Source organism: Limulus polyphemus, unplaced genomic scaffold, assembly GCF_000517525.1.
Source record: "Limulus polyphemus unplaced genomic scaffold, Limulus_polyphemus-2.1.2 Scaffold1567, whole genome shotgun sequence".
Taxonomy (NCBI): domain Eukaryota; kingdom Metazoa; phylum Arthropoda; class Merostomata; order Xiphosura; family Limulidae; genus Limulus; species Limulus polyphemus.
In genome coordinates, this window is record NW_013667177.1 from 212,636 (window position 1) to 239,183 (window position 26,548).

General features: G+C 32.9%; 1 protein-coding gene across 4 annotated transcripts in view; it reads right to left on the minus strand.

Moving 5' to 3' along the window:
- The window catches only part of LOC106464130 (glucose transporter type 1-like), a 77,132-nt gene that overhangs the window by 48,432 nt on the left and 2,152 nt on the right, over positions 1-26,548 (minus strand). For all 4 annotated transcript variants that reach the window (XR_002611657.1, XR_002611656.1, XM_022391812.1 and 1 more), the window contains exons 2-4: positions 23,609-23,711; positions 5,184-5,282; positions 1,955-2,115 (exon numbers count right to left, since the gene is read on the minus strand). Coding sequence is in view for 2 of the 4 variants with exons in the window: in XM_022391812.1 (XP_022247520.1) it covers positions 1,955-2,115; positions 5,184-5,282; positions 23,609-23,632 (284 nt within the window). In the remaining 2 variants the exon portion in view is untranslated. The remainder of the gene's footprint in view (positions 1-1,954; positions 2,116-5,183; positions 5,283-23,608; positions 23,712-26,548) is intronic.

Genomic DNA, 26,548 nt, shown 5'->3' on the forward strand with positions numbered 1-26,548 from the left:
AAAAATATTTCATATACTCTTAGAAGAAAGACAGCTGAAGCAATAGTAATTGAGTAAGGTTAGTAAGAATTGTGAGATGGTAAAAGCTATTACAAGAAATCACAAGAAATGGCAAGAGAGTAAGTAATAGGTATATTTGATACTAAATTATTAGATTATGGAAATAAACTGCTTTCCTATAACAGGAGAAAGTACAATTAAAATAAAGTTTTAATCAAATGAAAAATCTTTAAGGAATGGAAAAGACAGTAAAAATTGATAAGCTTTAATCTATTTTTGAGTATATTTTAATGTAGTTGATTTATTCAAATATTGTATTTTATATTTGACATTTTGAAAAATAAATATTAGTTGAAAATGGTTTTTGAAGATTTTCATAATAGATTAGCTGTAAAATTACATCCTGAAGAGTGACATGAAGTCATAAAACCAGAAGAAAATATTAAAGAAGAAAAAAACAAAAGAGTCCAAGGATTGTAGTGTCTTGTTATTTGTATCCACATGTGAAATCTTATATGTATTTTGATTATAAGACCTTATATATACATATTGTTTGAAAGTTATTTAATTAATTGGAATGTTCAATAATGCTAATCAGATTATTTTGGTTATTTTTCACATAAAAAAAAAGATAAATTTATAAAATCTAATGGAAAAGCATCTCTGACTTGACACTTAACTAAATTCAAACTGTCAACAGTTTTTTATCAAAATATGTTTCTCTGACGCACTTCTCTCTCTTTTTTTAAAAGTTTTTATTAAACAATAATTTGTATTTTGGGGCTCTTTTGAATTGGGAGCCTGAGGAATAAAGTTAACAACTATAAAAAGAAAGTTTTGATTTTAATGTTCCAAGTCTATTATTTATCTGATTTGTTATTCTTCTTGCACTGTTTTACAAGATTTTTACACTAAATCATTGGTTTTGCTTAAAATGTTGAACAGGTCAGATATTTATTGACAACAGAGGATAATTTCTTTAGTAAATACACCAAACAGTGAAACATCAAGTTGGTTATATTGTTCTCACTACTACTATTATATACATACATAGATTTTAAACATGATAAATCAAAGTTAACTGAATACATATCTTACATTTTACAAAATTTTTCTAGCAATATTTGCATCACTACTTGTGAAAGGCAATCAACTTAATTACTTGGTAATTCCAGTTTTTTACACAAAAGCCACAATATGATACAAATAACACACATAAATACTTGTGTAGATTTATATTGTGGCTGCTTGCATACTGTATTTTACAGCATATAAGATGCACCCATATTTTAGCAAAAAATATTTAGGAACAAGACATTTGAGTGTATCAAAGCATTTACTGTTTATTACAAATAACATCAATCATAAAACACAAAATCTGCAATCAAGAAAAACATATTTCAATGGAATACAAACCCTCTTACTCAGCTTTAGTAATGAAAAGTTTACAAACTACAAGTGGCAGTAAGGAAAAAGGCCAGGGTGTCTTTTGCAAGTAAACAGTTTAAGAATTGTTGCATGTTGCAAATAGGAACTGTAGTATACAGTAGTGTTCATTAAGATTCAGAAACATTTGCTGCTTAGTACTGAAGAACCAGTTGAAATGCTCAGCTATACTGATGCTAATTGTCTTGGATTATTATTATCTATTATAAATCCACTCATATATTCAACTTTTTTTTGCATTCATTATAAGCCTAATCATATATTCTTGTATAGATTAATTTTTATATTCTAATCTACAGTTGTCTGGGAAAAGACTAAGTAGAATTTAGCTTATGGGAACAAAATTGAGAAATGTATTTTCTTTAACTTCAAATATTAGATGCAGGATGATTTTTAAGAGGCTATTTTTTTCAGGAAGAATGTGAGTTTTATATGCCATAAAATATGATATTAAATATAAAACGATAACTCTTCTCAATTCTAATATCCAAATAAATATTGTTCTCACCTTCCAAACCTATTTGCAATTGCTCCTCCTGATATACCTCCCACCATACCACCTATGGCAAATATGGATACAGTGATAGACCAAATAAGTTCATTGAATCCATCTGTAATAACATTTCCTGTCCTCTTTTCATATATATCTGATATAAATTCTTGTAAAATCTACAAAATAAGAAATTATATTATGAGTTACTATATTTAAGCAATTTATCAATTCTAGTTGAAATTGAAAAAAACTCTGAAAAGGATGTCATTGTCCAACTTCTGAAACTAAAAAAGATTTTCATTTGTTTATATATTTTATGTAAATAATTTATTTAAAATCAACATCATAGTAGGATTCACTCACCAAAACAGACACTAGTAGTTGTTTCAACCTCATCTTATGTGAAGATTTTTTAAGTTACCAAGTCAATGAATTATATCAATGGGAATTTCAAACACAAAAAAAATTATAGGAATTTATAATGTTTTTTGTTACTGATAAGGAAAGGGTTGGAGTTACCACTTAAAGTTTTATGGTATTCAAGTTTAATAAAAGCTCTACAACATACTTTAAGTAATTCAGTTCAGTTTGTATATCCTTGTTTTGAGTACAAAAATGTGTGGCTCAGATCAAAAAGTAAGGTTGGTGGACATTTTTTGTGATTCGATCTTATGTGTGGTGGCATGGAAACAGCATATGGTTTTCTGTATATACTATTGATAAGTTTATCCTTTATTGCTTTTTTATGTTGACATCTAAAAAGGAAAGACAACAAGTTTTATTCTTAAGTGAAAATTATGACATTCAGTCTATTGTTATTTAAGAATTCAACAAAATTTAAGACTATGTATGCTTTCCATGTTGCCTCATGCTAAATATATTATCAATGTATTGTAACCAGACTTCTGGTTTTTAAATAAATGTCTATTATTTCCAAAAAGTGTCACAAAGTAGAGGGGAAAGGGAAGATCCCACAACTAAGCCACTATTTTGTTTAAAAACCAACAATCATACATAATATAAGTATTCTAAATACAGGCTAATAAGGTCTGATCATAGCCTATACTACTTAGTGAAATGAACATATAGTCATACAACAAAATAAATGGGCAGAAACTTTGGAAGTGCTATAGTAGCAAGAAGTAAAAGGACTTTCATGTTTCACAGTTTGTTGTTATTCAACCTTTCATTCTTCTTTAAAACAGTGTAAACATTTAAGAGTAACTTACAAAAAAAAGTAATTTTCACTCATAATATACCAGCACAATAATGTGCCTTAAAAATAATTAAAGTGTAAACATTTCTTAACTTCTAAAGCATTTTCTATCTTATTTTTTCAGCCTAAAATATTAATTAGTAAAATGTGAAGAGCTTTGATAAATTCTTAAGTTTCAAAGTGCTTAATAAACATATTTTTCTTATTTATTTATTTGCTCAATTCGGCAAAGATATATAGAATTTATCACATTTGTGTTAATGTATTTGAGGTTTAGTCTTGTTAAATATGTAAAGAAAGGACTTTGCTCAAAATTCTATCATTAAATTGAGGATATGTTGTCAATAAAACACACCTTTGACTAAAAATTTCAAATTTGTGTGTGTATTATGTTCAGAGTACCACCATACCAATGACACTGTCATTGTTTATACTCTTTGTGTGAACATTTAAAATTTTAAAGCATTCTGAAGATTTTCATCTTTTCAATGTAAAGTTCCAAAATCTTTATCTACCAAGGTATATTGATATCGAATTTAAAAGAAGTATTTTCTTAAATGTTTAATGTCTTTTTCAAATAACAGTAAAAGTAAGTATTAATTTCTTTCAATTCTTTGCTATTTGGAGTTGTTACTTTTTTACAGTTCATACCAGATCCTGAGAGTTCCCTTTAAAAGTACTTGCTTAAGTTTAAACAGTTCTGAATAATACATAGGTGTTAGTCTGTGCATACAAATAACTCAAGTATAAAGTGGTTGCTCTCTTTGATGCATTAATTTCAAGAAAATATTTATTTAGTAAATTAATCATATACATTTAATATGTGAGAATTACTTATACTCATTTTAAAAAAAAAGTATTTGTTTAAAATTTGATTTTCTTACAATACAAGCAACATTCAATCACAAAGATTTCCAGTTAAATATGTATTTAATTTTTGAGTGTGGTTTCACTTTTACTAAAAACGTACAACATTCTGCCTTATTTCCTAATCTGGTACTTTACTGCAGATATCTACAATGATATACATCAACACTAATCTTATCTTGACTCCAAGTCACCTTGATTCAGTACTGAGTGGACATTTTAGTGGGAACATCAAGTGGGTTCACATGTTCAATAAAATGACTATCATCTGGTTGGAGAAGCACATGTTTTCTTGTAGTTGTAAATGAGTTATGGATTAAACTAAAGATTACATAATATTTTCCTTATTCAGTTAAAAATGGTTGGGAGAGAGATAAAATCACCATGGCAACCTTTTAACCTAATGGAGCAGATTTCCACAAGCATTTTAGCTTGAATCCTGTTAGCAAAAGTATAAAGCCTTTGCATATAGTTGTTTTCATTAAGACTATCTCAAGTTCCCTTAGTAAAGGAACAAGCAAACTTTTGAACAAGGCTGTACCTGGTAGTTATAATAAAAACACAACAGCACTTTACTTACTCAAAACAACCTTAAATTATTGTGTATTATTAGTTAATACTAATCACAGAATGATATTATAGTACTATAATTATAATGAATATTGTGAAAAACATAAAAACGTTTTTAATCAGCTTACTTACTTGAGTAATGTTCATGCACAAATCCTTTTTCACTCTAATAATTAAAATATTGATTTAATTCAAATCTAAAAGATAATATAATAATTAAGAAACACAATGTGTGGAAGATGTTAATTAAAACTCACCTAAAAAAAAGTAGTATAATTTCAGCATAGTAACATTCACATCACAACAAAAGTAATATTCTATTAGTAAGAGCACAACATTTCTAAAGTTCACCACATTAAAATCATAGTGGGCTATCTGAGCTTGCTCTTAACAAAATAGTTTAATTGTATTTTATTTCTACTGTTGAATTAAACATGCTGTTATATGAACAATAATTTATTTTGTAGCATTTAATATCTTTGAAATTATTAACAAAACAGATTATCTAAGAGAATTAAGAAAAATTAACTTGCTGTTTAAGATTATTTAACCAAAACAGAAAAATTTTGAGAAGTTAACCAGAATACATACTATTTGGGGGGCATTTATAACTCCAGTGTTGTAACCAAACTGAAACATTCCAAGGACGGCAGCAATAATGGCAAACACCAACATACAGGTGAGACCCTCCTTGAAAGAAAGAAGAAAATATTAATGGAAAAATAGCAGTTAAAAACAATATTGAATTTCTATGAGCAAACATTGTTAATCTTTAAGAAAAAAGGAAAGTTACGTATATCACATACACAAAATAAGAAAATGAATCTAATCTGAAATTATATCTTGGTAAAATATCTTAATTGAAAGCACTTAGACATCAAACATATTTAAGTAAAAATGTTTAAATAATGTCTATATGTTAACAAATACCATACTTTCAATAATGTTTGCTAAAATATTACTAAAGTATCTAAAAATACACAAAGAACAATTTAGACTATATTCAGCTACAACATATTCATCTAAACAAAAAAAATGCATTAGTAGCTTACTGATAAACAAGATATGTTGGTTTTATAAGGAGTGTTACATGATAAATTAATCAGTGATGCTAAGGTTAAACTACATTGCAAGGAATTCACTGAGAGAAAATAACACAAATCTTACATTCCCAACAAAACTTCAAATACTGTTTAGGGTTAGAATTATGACTAATCATGATAAAAAAGGCAATTCAGCCAATTTCTAATGGATTTCTTATACTACTGTTAGACAAATGACAGCTGTATTCTATGACCTGCAGTTCTGAAAATATTTTTGGTGTTACAAAATGTCTTTCAGGGATTTTACTATATAAACTCACCTGTTATACTTTATTGTGTAAAATACTTTCACACATCCCACTCTTTTATAGTCTGTATTTTGTGAAAAAAAAAACAATTTTTCTAGCATTCTAGTTCAGACACTGATTACTCTTGTCTAAGTCTTGTGAAATTAGTCCGATGTTACTCTTTACAGTAGGAATTAGTCAAGGTGGTAGATGTAATGTAGCAAACATTACCTTATATGTGAGGTTATCTTATGATTGTCACTTGGTGTGGAAAATATAACAAAATTCTTAGAATCTTCTCCATGAACCATAAAAATAATTTTAAGAAATCTTGCTCAAATCTGGAAGAGTCATGACATATTGTGAAGTCTTTGTTTTAAGTAATGTTTCAGCAATAAAGCACTGATACTTTCATAAAGTACGACTTTGTCTATGTTACATACAGAATTTTATTCTATTACACTAACAATAATTTTATTTATTTAACTTTCATCTTCATCGTTCTTACCTCTCAATTCAACTAGTCTTTGTCTCTATGATATTTCCATGTTAATAAAGTGTTTATCTTCACACAGAATCTTGTCTCTATTATTCAACATCTAACAAATCATTATCCTTACATATTGTAAATCCCAAGTCCTTGAACATCCATTGTTGCTGTGATTAGCTGATCTTGATTCATTTATTATTGTTATAAAGTGGATGTCATGAATAGAATTTAGCCATTGCAAAAGTGGGACATTAGTTTTTGTCTTTGTTTCCTTTAGTGTGTTTGGTACACTTTGTGAGATATCTGTTCTTTGTTAAAGATTAAAATAAAGAAGAGAATAGCTGTACCAATCTAAGGATGAGACCAAAAGATTACCCCACCCACCTCCAATTAACTCAAAGCTCTCTGTTGAATGCAGAGCATACTAAAACCTTTATGCCTTGGCCACCCACCAAGATGCCTCAGCTGTGACCTAGGCCCATTATCAGCTGTATTGTGTAGATCGTACAAGTCCAAATACAATGAGTGAAAGTCACCATGAGGAGGCTCCTAATTACAGTCATGCTAAAACCCTTTAGGAAGTTCTATACAGGATACAGTGTAAATCAGTATCCAACATGCTGGGTGGACTACATAATGATGGTGGCAGATAAGCTCCAGCAGATGAATGATTTTTTCTAACCTAACCCTACCTAGCACCAGTCAATGCAGTTAACAACAAACCATAAATGTTGTTCCATGAACCAGCAAGGAGCCATGCTGTGAAGAGAGCAGAATTGTTGATGTCAGATTCAACAAGAACCATGTGCTTGGGTTGCTTGAGTAATGATATCATTGCTATAGAAATATGTCATCAAACAAGAATAAGAAAGGTTTAATGTGTGGCAGAATGTAAGAATTCTCATAGATATAGACAAAATTTGTGGTGATGTCAGCCCTTAGTCATTTCTTATGGAAGGAATTAGCATTAGACAATTGTCCTTATTACTGGCTGTAGAAAGCAGTGAGGTGAAGCAGATTATACTTCCATGAAATAATTAGGTTACTCCTTCAATCAGTCTTGCCAGGTTTCCACATTACAATTTTTAGATACAAGAATATGCAATGCAGCTTACACTGTTTTAATGGTCTGACACTTCATGCTATTAAATACACGGAACTTGACCAATTCTGATGCTTAGATATCTGTATGAGTATAGTTGCTCCATCACTTTGACCTGGGGGAAAACAGAACAATCTATCAGGCAAAATGTAAGCTTAGTCAACATCATCTCATACTTAGCTGAGTATGCTGATGATATGCATTACCTACATAGATAAGTGAACCTCAGCACAGTGACAGTTGACAAGATATGTTCCTCGATAAGTTTGCAGAAGGAATTCCTAGTTAGGCTATGTAACACCAACTGGGCATTAGACATCATGACTCTAAATGAAGATATGTCTGTAATGACAAAGTGTGAAACAGTGACCTCAACTAAATGAAGCAGAGAAATCCTGCATGCAGTGTCTCCACCAGAGATATAACCCACAGGAGTACTAGAGCCACAATGCAATAGACCATATCACACAACAGCACACCTGCAGATACTTTATAGTAGCTTACTTCAGCCTGTCAGCTGAGCAGCAAAAATATCCTCAACTTGCTACTTTAGCTTTACTGATTATGTCAACATCACAGATTAAGAAAGGACAGATGCTTGCGGGATGGACAGTTCAGTTACTGGTAGAATAGGCACACTCTTCCTGTGTCTATGCAGTCACCCATACAGGCTAAATGTTAGACAGCAGACCAAAGGAAAATAATAAACTTTTAATTTTGTTAGATTTATCAGTTTAGACTATTTAGTTCCAGGTCACATATTGCCATTGATCCAGAAGAAATAAGTTTTCTGTATGATCCTCAGACTATGATGGTATACAGGACTGAGCATGTTTTTTATATGTGCCAGTGAAAATATATGGATGTAATTTGGAGTTTTAAGTTGATACAGGAGTTACAACAATTGTACTTGATATCACAACTATCAGCCACTGTAATGTAAACCCCTAGTCCAGCCACTAAAAACAGATTTTTGCCTCACCAGTGATGATAGGCTTGCAATATAAATGGAAAAGCTCAATTTTACAAATCTTGGCTCTAGCATTGTCATTTTAAGTTTAGATGTCTTGCAGAAAATATTTGCTGATATAGCCCATGTAACAGAACTACAACTCTGTGGTGTGACTAAGTTACAGGTCGTATTATGTGTAAGAACAGTGGGCTGCACAAGTGCATATAGACAATAGCATTTTGTAGCTTTGCTAACATACTCTCAGGCTACACAGTTAGCTAATCCTGTGGTAAAGGGACTGCTGACTTGCTTCATTTTATTTATTTAAACACCATGCCACACTTGCTTTAACTGTTCTCTCAAAAACAGAAGTATATTCTAATTATTATTATTATTACTACAGTGCTCATAAGTAATGAAGGGTGTAAAAGTTAGGAAACTAAGGAACCAAACATTTTAGAATTAAGAACCAAATTAGCAGCTTTGTGAGGGCCAAAAGGACTGTATAAAAATCTTTGAAATAACTTTTTTCTTTTTTTTTAAATCTCCACCCAAAAGCCAGGTAAAGTGAAAGCTCGATAATTTTTATTTATTACAACACCTACTGAAAACATTAGCCACAAACGATATAATATTATTCATTATCATCTCAAAATCAATGAAATAATTTTCTGAAAACATTCTTCAGCTTTGACTCTTGATAGGGTATGATCAAAAGAAAATTTGCTGAAAACCATTATTTAAAAAAGTTAAGCCTTAAAAAATGGAAATTTAGGAAACATTTTTTTTTAAAAACAAGAAACCTTAGTAACCATTTCTTTAAGTATAATAGCCACATAGTTCAGTTGCAGGAGGAATGAGTTAATATGGTGAATGGAGAGGCAACTTCAATTGGTAGTGTTGCTATTGTCACTTTGATAACTTTATGTCACCATTCAAATACATAGTTATCAGTGTATGTTAGATCACTGGTTGAAGACTATGCAGATTACCTGTAAATAGACCAAAAGAGAAAACTTGTTGATATATTTGTTAGATAGATGGCTATCTAGGAATAACATAAATCACCCAGTATCAAACAGATACCAGGAATGTGCATCTTACAAATTAGAATATATGCTGGGTTCTTTGGAGTATCATAGATGTAGCCAGCACTGAGATAAAATGAATTCTGAGGGATGAAATCCTTCAAGCTTCAGAAAGTGATTAGTTTCCACCCATGGTAATTGTGAAAAATAACAGAGGCATGCTCAAGTTCTGCATAGACTTCAGGTGGGTGAGAGTAGTAAGTTAGTGACATTTGTCAATGGATTTCTGTTGCCAAGAACAAATGAATATCTAGATGCACTGAACACATCTCACTGGTATAGTTTCCTAGATCCTACATCTGGTTAATAGTAAGTTGAACTAGATGATGAAAGCAGAACCAAGACTACTTTCAGCACTCCAGAAAGCTTCTAGTAATTTTTTGTGTCATACCATTTGGTCTACATTAAGTGTTAGCTATATATGAGTGGCTGAAGGATTTCTAATTAGCTGTTTTTTTCAATATGAGTAGTGTCTTATATATATATATACACACACACACACACCATAATCAATCCTGGGGAAATACCTAGTAATGGTGGAAGGCCTTGTCAAATACTCCAATAGCAAGCAGTTTTATCATGCAATAATGGGTGTGGCAGAAGTCATCATCCTTCTTGTATATGCTATAATGTGCTCTATATTATGCTACAACAGGAATCTCCTGATTCCACTAGTATGCATATCCAAGTTGAATGGAACATTATGTCTTAGATAAGCTAATACTAATACATTAAAAAATGCATATTTCAGTGGCTGGAATGTATTAGCACAAACCTCTGTCCATCTTAGATGTAAAACCAGATTTCACTTTATTTAATGCAGAAGATGGTGCTGCTACTATAATGGGAAAGTTGACCACAAAGCATCCTGTGGTATGACAAAGCCCAGAATACTTCAGAATTAGTTCCTTTTCATAAGTTTGGGCAAGTCTACTACTAACACCACTTTAGCAGAGTCTGTAAACAGACATTCCATCTATACACACACAATATCTGAGAAACTCCACAGGTGTTCACCCCAGAAAGCACTGGCTCCTCTGGCTTCAGTTTCAAACATTGAAACACCAACTGCAACCTGAAAGGTGTGACCAAGCACTAATATCTATATATATTTGAACATCTGGTTTACATGATGTCGACATCTATAACTATATATTTCATTACACTCGTTAAATATACCCTTTATTCTTCTGAAGAAGAATAGTGAACTATTCAAAAGTGCTTGAGTCTTGTGTCTTGTTTGAAAACCATAACAATCAAGCTTGATCACTTTCCTTTAGATGCTTCTCTAAGCTTCAGTGTTTCATATTTCACATGCATTCATCAGTGGTACTTTTACAATTTGTATGTTTTACTGTCTAATTTGATGTTTTACCTTTTACAGCAACATTGTGTTTCAGATCTGCACACTACAAACAAACAAACTCTACCCTGCTGGTGAGGAACTCAACCTACATTTACATGTTGCATGCATAGTTGGCATTATACAGTAAAGTTGTACTCCGACAACTTTGTTATCCACTGTGTGATAACAGCTTCCAGTTCATTAAAGCTTATAAGCTGTTTTAATGATGTATGAGTTAGCCTTGAGAACTAGTCAATCATAACCTAGAATTATTGGTCTCAGGTTTAGTTTCTGCCAAAGAGGTATGTACAGTACATAAAAGACTGTGTGATAATAGTTATAACAAATGTTAACCAATAAATATATATATATTTTGTAATAGATAAAATTAAAAATAAAATAACCGCAAAAGGTGATGGGAAATAGAGAATATGATAATGTGATGCAATATATATATCAAATAATAACAATAAAGAAGAATTAAAGTATGAATAATACTAATAATGTAAAACAAAATTAATTATGAATTTAGTTTTGAAAATCTTTTCAGAGACATATGGAGATCAACAATTCTGGAATTGAGATTGATGCCATTTAGCATTACAGTATTTAATAGTGCTATCTAGCAAGCTTCTTTAATTTCCCTGTTTCTATTAGATGTTAAATTTGTCTCTATACCCGTCAGTTTAATGTCTTCAAGAGAGTGTCCAGGCATGTTAAAGTGTTTTGTGACCGGAAGTTCTTTGTTTGTTGTTACTGTTGATTTGTGGTTATTAAAATGTTCCCATATAGTTGTTTTGGTTTGACCTAGTTTGATTGTTGCTTGCCATGCAAGAAGTGAAAGTGCAACCTTTACAGATCACTGAATGTAGAACACAAACACAAACCCTGGCAGTTGTAAGAACATTTAGAGATACAGAAGGAAGTGCTATACATCTTTACAACCTGAACAAGTGTGAAGAACAATCTATGATACAGTTATGTTTTTGAAACCTCTGAGAAAAAGAAGTTTTTTTTTGTTGACTCATTCCTGCAGACATAGAGCAATGATGCAAACATGGAACTGTAGGAAGAGCTCAGAAAAAAGAACACCCATGTCAGGGAAACATTGAGAAAAGTTTGGGTTTTATATTGCAAGTAATAGTCCTGGACATTGACAGTTTCTTCCTGATGTAATTATTACATCTTGGTGGTAATAGATTACTTTAGGAAATAAGGTGAAGTTTATGCACAGACTGATATATCAGCTCATACAATTGCTGAAATTGCTTGATAACTCAGTTTGGAGCACCAGAGAAGATTTCTACTGACTAAATAAGAAAAAAACACCTGTTTGTTGAATTTTTAAGGTACTGGGTATAGTGAAGGCTTTTACTTCATCTACCATTCTCAGTCTGAAGATTTGGATGAGTGGACTGTCCAAACTCTGAAGCATATGCTTGCTAAGTTTGTGAATTTGGTTTGAACTGGTTAGATCATAGATCATCATCTGACATGTAATGATATAGCTTTGCTTAAATATGGAACAACAGCCTAGTTTTCCTCTAAACTTGTTAATGTTTTGAAGATGAGTTTTGTTTCCTGTACATCTCGTGTATGGACTGCAGCTAAGCTTTTCTTTGACGATGCTTGCTTTCTGTACATATCCTCTAAACCTGTATCTGTATATCTTCCCTTCTACAACCTTCCTGGACGGATCTACAGACGTGCTAGGAACCCTTTGACCCGTTGTATGGGCGATTCTGATCATGGAAGCTGCTAGGCGCTATATTTTGCAATACTGAATATGGCTGTATGTGACTAGCATTTGAAGGAAAACTAATTCCTTAAAAAATATTTTCAAACACTGTTTATCCAGCTTATTTATTTTCAAAATTAATTTATGCAACTCATATACTGACATTTGGAATAGAGAAAGAATAGTTATGGAAAGAAAAATATATCACTGCATACGTCAGTAAATGAATTATAAACAAACATTTAATGCAACTCACATAAAATGTATTTATTTTATAATACTGTTTTTCTACTCTTCTGTTTGTCATCACCAACCACCACCAACTATTGGGCTACTCTTTTACCAACGAATAGTGAGATTGACCGTCACATTATAACGCCCCCACGGCTGAAAGAGCGAGCATGTTTGGTGTGACTGGGATTCGAACCCGCGACCCTCTGATTGAGAGTCGAGCGCCCTAACCACCTGGCCATGCCGAGCCTTTTACTCTTCTGATCAGAAAAATTTAGAGTTTGATACATCGTTTTCTATAGATAACATTGCCAGCGATTCTAATCTTTCTTGAGACCTGGTAGAACGGAGGTAAGCTTATGACGAGAAAAACTTCTTTCTGTCGAAGCAACAGCAACTGGAATAGTCAGGACTATGCGAAGTGGCACGTATACATTTGGGTAGATCTTACATAAGTAAGTCATTTACTATGATAAATTTCAAGGCACGGTATATTTTGGTATTAGGTGGTATAATCCTGCAAAACATTTTACGTTCTTCGTATATCTAATTCATTGATGTTGCACGAACCTTCGAAATTGAGTTTAAATATAAGATCTTTGCAATGTTGCCAAAGCTCTTCTTCTGTAATGGTGCGAAGTTTCGACATATCATGTAAAGGTTCAATAATTTCCGCATATTTTTTTAAGAACCTCAAATCGGATTTCAGTACTTACACAAATTGTAACAATGATAACATTAAAGTAATAAATTTTGAATTTTTCTTTAGAATCGTTAGTACATTCGTCTTCACTTTCATAATTAAACTCTTTTTCTTTATTCGCTATCGCCCTTTTTAAAATTCTTTTTCAATATCTAAACTTTTCGCCAGATCGATGTCGATTGAAAGTGCCGACTCAAAGCCTGTTGATCTATATTCATCAATCCATTTAAAAAATTCATTCATGTGCTTTATAGTGCTGTCTAAATGCACGTTATTACTCTGTCATGATTTACTGATAGTACTTACATTTATTAAAATATCATACCGTGTAATGAGAGATAATAAAAAAAAAACCAAATGACATAATGTCGTTAATGAATGAATCGCTTTCACTACGAAGTTTGGGATCATCTTTACAGTTTGCCGATAGTTCAGTAGAGCATTACAGACCTCTGTAAGTTGAAATCGAACAGCTTTTACATTAACTAGCGGCACTCCTATCTAGTTTCCGCAAATGGTTTTAAGGTAATAACGTATAAAGCCTTTGAAGTAAATCAAAAAAATGAAGCAGCATCTTCTAAGGTCAAATTCCAACAATGACAACAACAGGGACGGAAGAAAGCTCATGGATTGATTTGAAATATTCTTGCTTTTACACCATTCTTTTCCCCACGCATATTTGTCATAGCCTTGTCCACGATAATCTTGGATGTTCAAGCCGAAGTTTTCTATTTCCGCAAAAAAATGATTTTAGATAGATCTATCTATTCCTGTTGTTTCTATCACTGACAGAAAATCAATAAAATACTCTTCAATTTCTCCAGTATTGCATCCAACATGGCGCAATATCATTGTCATTTGTTCAACATGACTCAATATTTCGCCTTTTTACCTTTTTAGCCATTAAATCAATCACTTCGTTTCCGACTGTCCTACTGAGGTAGCGAGAGTGTATTTCATTCCTCATGACACGACCAAAATGTTCTTGTATAATTGGATAAAATTTACCAATTATTTAAACAATCAAAAGAAATTGCTAAAAGTTTTTACAGGCTCATTTACATCGGACCCGGCATAGCCAATATGAAATATGAAATGCATTTATTCATCAAGTCTCAAAGCTCATTGCTTGTAAATCATTTTAATAACTAAAAGTACCTTAACTGAAATGACTCCAGAAAAACACGTAGATTCAAGAAGTCTTGATACAAGATGATAAAAACTCTATAACCCGAGTGCTTTCGAAAGGTCCACCTTTCAAAAGGGCCCGGCACGGCCATGTGGTTAGAGCGCTCGACTCGCAATCTGAGGGTCGCGGGTTCGAATCCCCGTCACACCAAACATGCTCGCCCTTTCAGCCGTGGGGGCGGTATAATGTGACGGCCAATCCCACTATTCGTTGGTAAAAGAGTAGCCGATGAGTTGGCGGTGGGTGGTGATGACTAGCTGCCTTCCCTCTAGTCTTACACTGCTAAATTAGGGACGGCTAGCGCAGATAGCCCTCGTGTAGCTTTGCGCGAAATTCTAAAAAACCCAAACTCATTTACATCATGTTCTATAGTACCATAAAGGGCTAAGTTATGTGATGCCAAAAACTGCACTAAAGCAAGGAGTTTTTCTAAAACATTTCTCTGCCATGAATTCTCTATTTGAGTTTATATTTATGTATTAATTGCTTTTATAATCTAGCCATTTCATTACACATTCTATATTATTTTCATGTGATTTGAAAATCAAACTCAGGTTTTTCCAGTCTGAACAACCTTTCACATCCTTGTTTGTAATTTTGAAAATAAACAACAAGCAAATCAAAATACAGTCTTTTCTTCGATAATATACCAACCATCATCGATCATGCTTTTGACCATTACTTAAAATACGCTTACAATAAAATGAACTAAAAATGTCACATTTTTCTCTGATGATCGAATCGGGCCTTTTTGAATAACATTACATACATGATTATCGTTTAATGGTAAAACCAACTCATCAGGATAATTTAAAGTGGTAATATTATCTACTGCTGCTGCTGAAACAATTGAATTAAAACTTACAATCGTATCCAAATCCTCACACCCTACCGAGTTATTAAGAACACTTATAAAAGTTTCACTTTTACTTTCGCAATATTTATCATTCTCTAGTAGATTATTCACACATTTTTACTAGGCCCAGTTCTCTAACCACCTTTTTTTCAAATATTTACTGATAGATCGTTTCAAATGTGTTAGTGAGTTTTCCAAGTCAGCACGCCTCTTTCTTTTAAAATATCTTGTCAGATATATAAGACTGTTTAGTGTAGGTATTATTAACATATTTATTTTGTGAATATCTCATGATTGTTTAGTTTTTTCCATAACAAGAGAGTTAAAGACGATAGTTATGACAAGTTTGGTTACGTAACTCGGTAAGAATCGTACATTGTGTTTATAATTCATTGATGTCGAGGATATAGGAACTTGTAGAAGGCCTAAGTGATAGATGTATAAATAGCGGTAAGCAGACGAAAAAAAGAGCAGAAGAGAGTAAAGTCACGGGAAGAAGTTTAGTCAGATAAAAATTAAACACAAAGTTAATCGTCGTGGGACTGAAAGTGAGGGGTTTTTACTGTAAAATTTTGTTTTAATACTAAAAAAAACTACCTTAAAATGATAGCTGCGGAACTCCATAATACTGTTTTATGCATGCACACTTATGTAACAATGAATTAATTGAGAGTATGATCATGAATAATTAGTTGAGGGTTCAACATTATGATATTGTAGAGTACAATGCATAGTAGATGCAGCATTAAATAGAAATTTTAAAATAATCTATTCATCTCAATGCTTATACTCTATTGAAGCAGGACTACTAAAATTGATTTTTCTTAAAGCATTTTACTTTTTTAATTACTAAGTTACATTGCTAGAAACCGGGTTTTGATAACCGTGGTAGGCAGAGTACAGACAGCTCGTTTGTAGCTTCTTGCTTAACTACAAACAAACACAAAAACAAATCATAACTACGTCAGACCGTGGGGCCCTAGGCGGTTCTGTAACTCACCTATAGGTAGATCCGGCCATGTGCGTCTTTATTATAATGATATAAGACAAATCAAGACCTACAAAATATCAGCTAAATATTTTAAATGCTTCTGAATATGGAATACTTTTTACCCTATTATTGCAATGGGTATATATATCTTATCTCAATCAAAACGAAAAAAAGAGAGTATCTACATTATCTACGTCACAAAAGCTACAGTTAAGTGGAAAACGTAATACATATTTGTACAAAAGGTTCATTTTAAAAAAAATTTCAGAGTGATGTATATTAATCTTTCTATAACATAATAATATTGTTTCTAAATGAAACAAGACAAATTACATGAGAGAGAGAGAGAGCTATGTTTGCACGTATCACCTCTACTGACGAAAAAAGTTTCTCACATTTAATATTTACATTGAGCACCTGTTGATTGAACTTTCTTGCAAGTTTTCATAAGGTCAATGGGTACATACTATAGTTACTGTCGAAGTGAGGTCTTGTTTACTTCCGGCTTCCAAGTGACGTCTCATACTACTAACATTACACTACAAAACAAAAACTAGTTTTTGCTCCCAAGATTCACTTAGGTAACCCTGACCATTACACACAACCTAAATATACTTAAAAGCGTTCACGTATTTGCAGTAATGTATGTCCACCAACAAAAACTGATCTGTACAAAAAAAGAAATGTCATAAACAAATGTGCATTAACTAGGAGCACAGAGGAAAAGAAATCACAAGAATGAAGATTTTACGTATTTCTGTGGATCGTTATTAGTACATTAACAGCTTACACAATTATTAATAAGCATGTACTCTGAGAGAGATTACGCTATTGTGGTTCGTATATAATTGTTGTGCTCTGTCTCATTCTGCTTTTCGTCAGAATTTCATCTATAAATCCTTCTAATTAGAGTTATTTCTTCATTGTTGACTTATGTCTTTGTGCACTTGTCACTTTGGTTATTTGTTTATAAATAAAGATTAATTTACAACTTGTTTTCATATTGTGTTTGGTCTCTTTCATCAAACTACAGGTCAGAAATTCAGATTAATTTCTGATAAATATTTTCAACCAATCATCCTGCCATTTTAGTTACATGCTCTTACTCGTAAGGTTAACACTGCTCTTGAGAATATCGCCCACGGATGTTGTAGCATGTCAGGGAACAAAATTGGGATATTATTATTTAAATTACTGATATGTCTTCCAAAATTAAAATTTTGTTTTCTGTCTAATGTACTTGTAAAAATGACAGAAAATGGTTAACATTATTTTGTTGTACCCAATACAGACGTTTAAACAGCTTAGTGCTATTCTAATACGTGCCAGTATCTGATAAGACAAAATATCCAACCACATGCAAATTAACCCGAAAAGCTGTACAACTAAGTAAAGATAAATGAATGCTAGGTTACTTAAATTGTAAGCACACTGTATCTGCTACATCCAGTGGTCTTTCGCCCATTGCCAGAGCTCTCGATGTACAATTAATCATAGTACAATATTTGTTTGATATTTGGTATACATAAATAAAGGTATATTTAGTAAAGGTATTTTACAAATATATCATTAATATGTTTATTAGACCCAAATTTTGACTATATTTTTTTTGTATGGATATAACTATAATAATTACATTTAATCATTTTTGCAGAAGTAGTCAGATAGCTCTTGAATAAATTCACCACTCTCAGCAAAATCAATTTAAATTCCTAAAATCATGTATGTTTAGTTTACCAGCTCTAACTAGAAAAACACCTAATATAATATTTTTATCCATTTGAGTTTGAGCAGTCCTTGTATATATCTATATACCTTCATCATGATCTAACATCACATGTGTACTTTTGTATGTTCTTCATGGGAACATTACCCTTTAAAACATTTAAAGAGCATTCACAAATACAAGTTAAAATCATTGTTAGCTCAGGCAATCATATCTTTAATTTGTTTTTGTGTAGTTTTAGCTAATGTTCAGGGCAAATTGTGGTGTTGTTTAACTCTAGGTGTCAGGATGAATAAATGACAAAAAGAGAGTATGTGAACAATATATAAATCTATTTATTTACACATATATTTATAAAATCATTTACAATACATTTAAATATAACATTGACCTGTTTAGCACTACAATTATAAGTTATGCCATTATTATGAACTGGACAGTGTAGAGCTGTTTACCAAGGGGAGTGAGAAAATCAAACTGTTGAGAAGTCTCTCACAAATTCTCTGCTATAATATGGAGTCAATTGGTTGTCCCAGAGTTAATCAACTTCATAAATCAAGTTGTAAAGTTTTGTCTTAGCAAACTACCACATTCCACAAATAGATGTACTGGATGGTTCCATCTTTCCAGAATATTCTGTGAATATTTTTACATACCTAGACACATTGTCTGAAATCTGATTCTGATAGAAATTGCTTCAAAAACAGTTGTTCAGAGAAAAACACACCTATATAATTACTGTATAAACATTTGAATGCTAATTTTTTTAATTAGTGTGTGTGTGTGTGTGTGGTCCGTCCTTCAGATACAATACTTCAACATCTATCACAGCCAAAGTCATCACAACATATGGACATATATCAGTTAGACATGTACACTACAATCTCATCTCCTGGAAACTAAAGTGTTACGCTATTTTACCCATCATAGAACATTCAAGTACATCTTGGTGTTAAAAAATTTAGTCAGTGCCTATAATAGGTCGTATCACCACGGTATTAAAATTTTACCGGTTGATGTTAATCAGACTGTGGTGTGGAAAACTCTTTAAGAACCACACACTAAAGTGAAATTTCAATTCCAGGTGGGTGATCAAGTTTGAATCAGTAAAGCAAAATGTCAATTTAAGAAAAGATGTATCCCTAGGTGTACAGATGAAATACTTACAATTCACAAGAAATAGGTGAGAAAGACCTCAGTGTACAAACTACAAGACTATCTCAGAGAAGAATTAGATGGAACATTTTACAAATCTGAATTACATGTTATCAAGTCCTTGGACAATGTATGTGCTCTGGAAGAAATATTACGTGAATGAGAAAGGGGTAAAAACAAAGAGTATTTTATGGAAAGGATAAGTTTAATAGCTGGATCCCTCAAACCGATCTGAATCTGCTGCCATCATAAAATATTATGTATAATTCTATTACCCATTATTCAACATGGATCAGTTGTATGGGATGTTACCCAGCTATAGTTCTGTGAACTATTTTGCGAACAATACTCTGACATATTATATAACATATCTTCCAAGATCTATTAACCACGATGGCTTGTGGGAAGTTGCCTTGGCTCAACTACAGTATCCACTTAGTTGGCATAATGTGTGTGATCCCATATTATCTGTACTACTTGGATTTGAGAATAATCATATAGTATCAGAACCCACTATAGTTCCTCATACTGTGAATATCCATGAAGGATATTATTCACTCTATGTTTATCCAGATATTGTGGAACCTAGTATCGTTGGTGATGAACACACGCCACTGTTCTGAATCGTTCAAGTTAAAGGTTAGGATGGAGACATGATCACTGAAACATTTCTGAAACCTTATTACAGACTTGTATCTAAAAAGAGATTTCAGACTATTGAGATAGATATAAAGGATGACCTGGGTTGGTGTATGACATGGAAGAATCATCATTACATTTCACTTTCATCATCAGAAATTACCAGGTGGGAAATGAATTACCATATTTTGCAGGTAGTCAATGGCAAGGAGGTCACAGTTCAAGAGATGCCTTAAGCAACCTATTTCGTTCACCCATACCTTTTCTGAAAAATGGAGCATTACCTTTAGAAAAACAAGCAGTTAAATCAGGTATAAATTTAGCATCAGATGTCATACAAGGGAAACTATTTGTTGATGCCAGAAAACAACGTGCAAAAGAAGGGGCTCAAGAGATAACTCGAGATGTCACACAGATTGTTGTACTTAATAAATGGAGGACAAGCAAACACCCTGCAATGGAATCACTAAAACCATGAGACAGAGAACATCCAGCCCTGATATTTTTCACAAGTAATTATATCCCTTCTACCTCATGAAAAGTCCTGTCAGTGTACAAAGATGGAACTAGATTTATTTTCTCTCTCTCTCCTACACAAACACTGTTTGAAGAGGGTCAATGGACAGAATATTATCCTCTTTCATCAGTGACTGACAGTGGACCCATAAAATTTTCTATATCAGGATCGGGAGATGAATACATAGTTCTGGCACAGTTGTATCTTCCTGTGAAGACAAATATTGTTAAAGGTGATGGGACAGACATATAAAAAGATAAATATAAGTCTGCTCCTGCCAATCTGTTTCTTTATCCTCCATTTTCTCAATTCGATGTACACCTAAATGACAAACTCATTTATTTGTCTCACAATCTCTATGCCTATAAGGCCTACATAGAAACAGTACTGAGTTATAATGGAGAAGCGATGAAATGGGTAAAGGACATAGTGGGTAGTTTTAATGATGGAATCAAAGATAAATACATGAGCTAATCAAACTATCGACTCTCCGCGCCCATAGCTTGCGCACCATGGAACTAGAGAAAAGGCAGCTAGTCAACAATGCCCCCTGCTAACCTTTGAGCTACTCTTGTCTGACTAATTAGTATGATTTCACCGTCACCCACAGTGCGAAGCGCATTTTTGTTGTCTGGTATTAGGAATCATGAAAACACAAATTTATAGCTCGGACACACTAGCCACTAGGCCACGCTTTCGGGAAGACAAGTGTTCCCAAAGATTGTCAGAGATATAAAAACATTACATTTTGTTCTATTAAAGTTCAGTCTTAATTACTAGTTATTTAACAAAAGGTATGTTTTTTATGTTTCGTTGTTTGGCAGGAGGGTTTAAACATGTAGTTATTTTTTAACAGCATACATTATTATGCTACTAATTTCATAACTGTTTCATGTGGTAGGTTTTAGTAAGATTATTTTGTTTTATGATGCTACAGTTTTTTAATATTCTTTATGATAATGTTTATCAAGTTAGGGAGGAATGTTTGGTTGTTTGTAATTAAGCACAAAGCTACGCAATGGGCTATCTGTGCTCTGCCCACCACGAGTATTGAAACCTGGATTCTAGCGTTGTAAGTCCGCAGACATACCGCTGTGCCACTGGGGGGTCAGGGAGGAATGTATCGTATATTTTTCGATGCATCATCTGGAATATTTATCATGGAACCAAGATAGAATAAATTTATTTTAATATGTAGCTTTCTCTTATAAGAGTGAGCATTTTTATGAGTCAGTCAGAATTAAATGTAAATAGTGATTGAATTAGAAATAATTCGGGTCTTTTAAAAGTAGAAGACTTCGTGCAGATGTTAACATGTTAATTTGTAGATATACAGGAATTCTATATTCTACATAGCCTGTAATACTCGTGCGTTTTCAATAAATCATTAAGTTTCGTTTCTCATTACGTCTGTGAATCATCTGTTAATCCCGAAAGAATTCAATTGTAACATTATAACAGGTTGTGTCATATCCAATTTGCAAGTGCCGTTTAAAAATAATATTATTAGCAACACACTGTACGCTTCTAAGCTCCAGTGTTATACTTACTAGAAATCATGATCACTCAACCCTTGGTACCTCCATATTTAACACGTGAAATTACCTACGCATAATATATCAAAATTATCACAGTAACTATTTATTCTGTCTATCAAAAGCAAATAGCGTAGTACAGTATTCGTGATCGTACGTTGATTGGCGGGTGACACCATGAAGTATTTATTAGAACTGCGTAATGCAGTATTTTCCAAACTGGTGGGGGGGGGGGGGGCTTTTGGCGGGAGAACCCAAAAATAACGACGGAAGAAACAGAAGTTTGAGACGACGACAACCTAATAAAAACAATCACTCTGCTCTCGCATTTACTCACTATTTACAAGCAATTTTTTTTTCATTTTATATAATTATTAAAAACAGGTAAAGAAAATGTTTATTTTGCTGTTATCACTTGCGAAAATTAGTTTAATGTGAATGAAAGGGGGCGCAATGTAAACTTTACTGAGTTTGGGGAAACCGCTGGCCTAAATGGGTTATTTACAATCAGAAGTTCAAAACGATTTTGAGAAATGTTCGCCATCTATTTCCACGATGAATGGACTTAATGAAAATAATTTTTGTACTGATTTAATAAATTTAAGTGACTCACTTTAAGTTCTGCCTGAACGATTTTTTTTGTTTAAATTAAGAATGTACTGTACCGCTCTTCAGGCTTTATTTTATCATCAATGGTTTAATTAATTGACAGGCTAAGGACATCTTGCGATTTTAAGCGCCCATCACAACGCAGTGCAAAAGCATTCATAAATACATATCATACGTTAAAATAAGTAAGCTAATTAATCTAATCCTGGCGTTAATGCCGTAGCGAGAGTAGTTCCATTCCCTGTAGTTTATATATACATATTATTTATATATATCGTTATAATGGATGATAATTATATTATGCTGAAACTATTATTAGCTTTGTTTGCGATCTTTTGCATGTAATTAAAACAGCAGAAACAGAAAGGAAACACCTGCAGGGGTGCTACTTAGCTAGCTTGTCCTAGTTCATTATAATCACAAAACAGGAAGGTTTTAGAAATGAAGGGGAAATGCATATAGAATGATGTAGAGAAAAAGAATATCGTCAAGGAAAAGCTTAGCTGGTTAATGCTGAATAATGTTTTGTTGTTTACGTCTCTAAGGATTTAACATCAAATACTGAGTTAACTTGACGTTAATGTAACAATTCTCACATAAAAGGTGATATTACTACCTACTAAACAGATAAGAGTCGACTCCGCCTTCGGTGAATCCCACTTTCACCAGAATTTGGGAACTTGTACACGCACCTCTTAATTCTCCAGTTAGCAAACTTGTCAGTACAAGTGATTGTTTTCATTGAGAAAAATATAGGTATATTTAACGAAAATGCACAATGTCAGTTATACATTGTTAAGAAACCAAAGTGTGTACTTACCGTTTCATAACTTTTGTAACACATGGTGACGCTATGGGAATCTGGTCACGAGTGAAAATTTTGGGCACGGGATTTGGTTGTTTCTGCTAGCTCAGCTCACTGCCTAAAAAGAAGAATACTATTTAGGAAAAGAAATTACTGGTACGATTTTTTTTTTTTTGTATACATGTTTTGATTATCATGACAGAGTTTGAAAATTAGGCTAAATATAGCAGGGACAAAATGAATGTTTGAATAGAGAAATCTAATAAAGTATCTTGACTTCTCAGCCGAAAATAAAATTCCATTGTAATATCAATATTTAAGCTTAAGAAATACCACAACTGCTCAAAATACCCTTGAAACAACATATTAATACTGCCCAGAACTGTTTACAGGCCTAGCAAAGGAAGATGTTGCTCATTTGCGACATTATGGGATATGTCTCTTGAGGTTCTTCCCTATAGTTCCATCTGTTCTTGTTTTCCTAGTCAACGACGTTGGATAAACATCAGGTGTTGGAGAATAGGAGGTGTTGCAAAAGTGTTTAAATTTCTCAAACACTTAGGTAGAATTATGACTGTAGCTTGAAGCAAATAATTAGTGACTCGGAAAGATGAAGAAATCATAAAGTTCAGTAACTGGTAGACTAGATAGTTATACATTGTGAACACAAGGAGTTTAGTAACTGGTAGACTAGATAGTTATACATTGTGAACACCAGGAGTTTAGTAACTGGTAGACTAGATAGTTATACATTGTGAACACCAGGAGTTTAATGAATGGCAGTCATTGTGGAAATGGCACAAAACGACTACAGAAGCACACAGATATATCTTCATAAATCCTCATGGTAACGCAATATTCTGTAAAGACGTAAGGACAACAACATAACGGTGATAGAAATACATAAAAGTACGCATAAAAAGGTAGAATAAAAGTCAATACGAAAAACTATGAAAATGGACGATTTTGAATTCCAAATTTGGCTTGTGGACAAAGCATACTAGAAAAGTTGACGTTCGTGTAGCAGTGTCAGAGGACAAAAAAGTAACAACAGACTGGGTAGACCCAGGGTGTTTCCGGGTCATTATTTGAGACTATTGGTCAAAAAAAGTTCCGTAAAATCTGAGTGACGACAACGGGAGAAGTGTCACCTCGAGAACAGCAGGTTGTTCAAGTAAGCTTGCGTAGGTTTATGACATTTGGTAAGGGCTGTTTAGACTCCGGGAGTGATGAAGGCTTACTGTACATACATTTTTGGTTAATGAAAAAAGGAGTAGAGTTTAAGTTAACTTACAAGTTTATGTGTAGAAACTGAAATTAATGGGGTATAAAAAAGACAAGAAGTTCCAATAGATTTAAAAGAACGGTTGAAATATTTCTGACTTGGCTTTTCAGCAGGAAAGTGGAATAATCCAAAGGCAAGGATGAAGCAGTTATTGAGTTTGAGAAGAATAAGTTACAATCACATAGATAAAACTCAAGATTTTTTCCGTTTTTCTTGAAGTAATTCGATGAACTCCATCCACGTGGGTGTAAATAGGAAGAGAAGAAAAAATATCTTGCACAGGAACATTTCGGGCAACAGAGCGAAGAATAATGCTCGTAAGGCCGTGACTGGTAGGAAGATGATACAAGATAGAAGCACGCCAAGACTGAAGTAAGAGTTCATAACTTTAGGGAAGAACTTGAACAACAGTCTAACCGATCTTGTTTTTAAAAGGTCAACTTTTACCCCCAGCTTTGAATTAAGAATAAATTCGGAAACTCACAGATACAAATTACTTGCCAATGATGAACGGAGAAGGAACAATAATGCGAAGAAAAAACTTAATGTAAAAAATCAGCAAAAGAGAAGTATCAAACAAAAAAAATATGTGCAGAAAAGGCGGGAAAACCTTTGGATTACACATTTGAATAAAACGTCCTCGAAGCAACTTCCAATTAACTTCACAAAAATTTACTAAGTAGAGCATAGACCTATACATATATGTATATATCCTTCCATCACCTAGATGTGTAGCATAGCTTGCTACAGCATCATCTAAGATATATAGCTTCACTTGCTCTAACAGAATAGAAAGTCCAACGTTCCTTAAAAGTCCACATAATTTTTCTTGTGTAGGTACTGTACGTAAAAAAAAAAGGATGATGTGGAGATGGCAATGCCAAAAAAGTGCAGAAACAAGGTAGGGATGAATACACAAAACCATACAAAACTCCTCACATAAGTAGCCAAATTTTTCAAACAAACAAACAAAAAAGATTTTATCTACAGCTAAATGTTGAATTCCTCTCATTTACATAGATTCAGGTTTGAGTAAAAGTATTTAAACTGAATAATGCTATAAAGTCTTATAATGGTTAATTCCCATAAGGTTGTAACATTGACTCAGTGGCTACTTATGTAAGGATTTATGTATGGTTTTTGTGTATTCATCCCTATCTTGTTTTTGTACTTTTTGGCATTGCCATCCCTACATCATCCTTATTTTTCTTTTTTTTATTACTTGTTTCCCCTCTTTTGTACACAACACCAAAGAATATTTTATAATGAATGGCAGTCGTTATGAAGGCAGCAGTTATCTTGATGGACATCGTGTTAAAGTTAGTGAAACTCTATACTACTTCTGCACTCCCCAAGTTAAAATGCAACATTTTGGTGTGTAAATCGTCGCAAGAACTTCAAGCATTGGGGAGCTAGTCCTTCTGACGCCAGAATCATTCCTAAGTTCCTCCATTTTAAATTATCCAATCGAAATCTACAAAATTCTTCAACTTACAGGACCTGTCAAAAGAAATTGTTGGATCAAGAACTTCGACTGAAACACCGTCAGAAGAGACAACTTACTGAAAAGTTTAACGTCAATACAACCAATCTTCGGAACGCCGTTGTTAAATTAGATTACACCCATCTACTTAACAAGCTAACTCAACACAACGACAGAAAAATCGCCC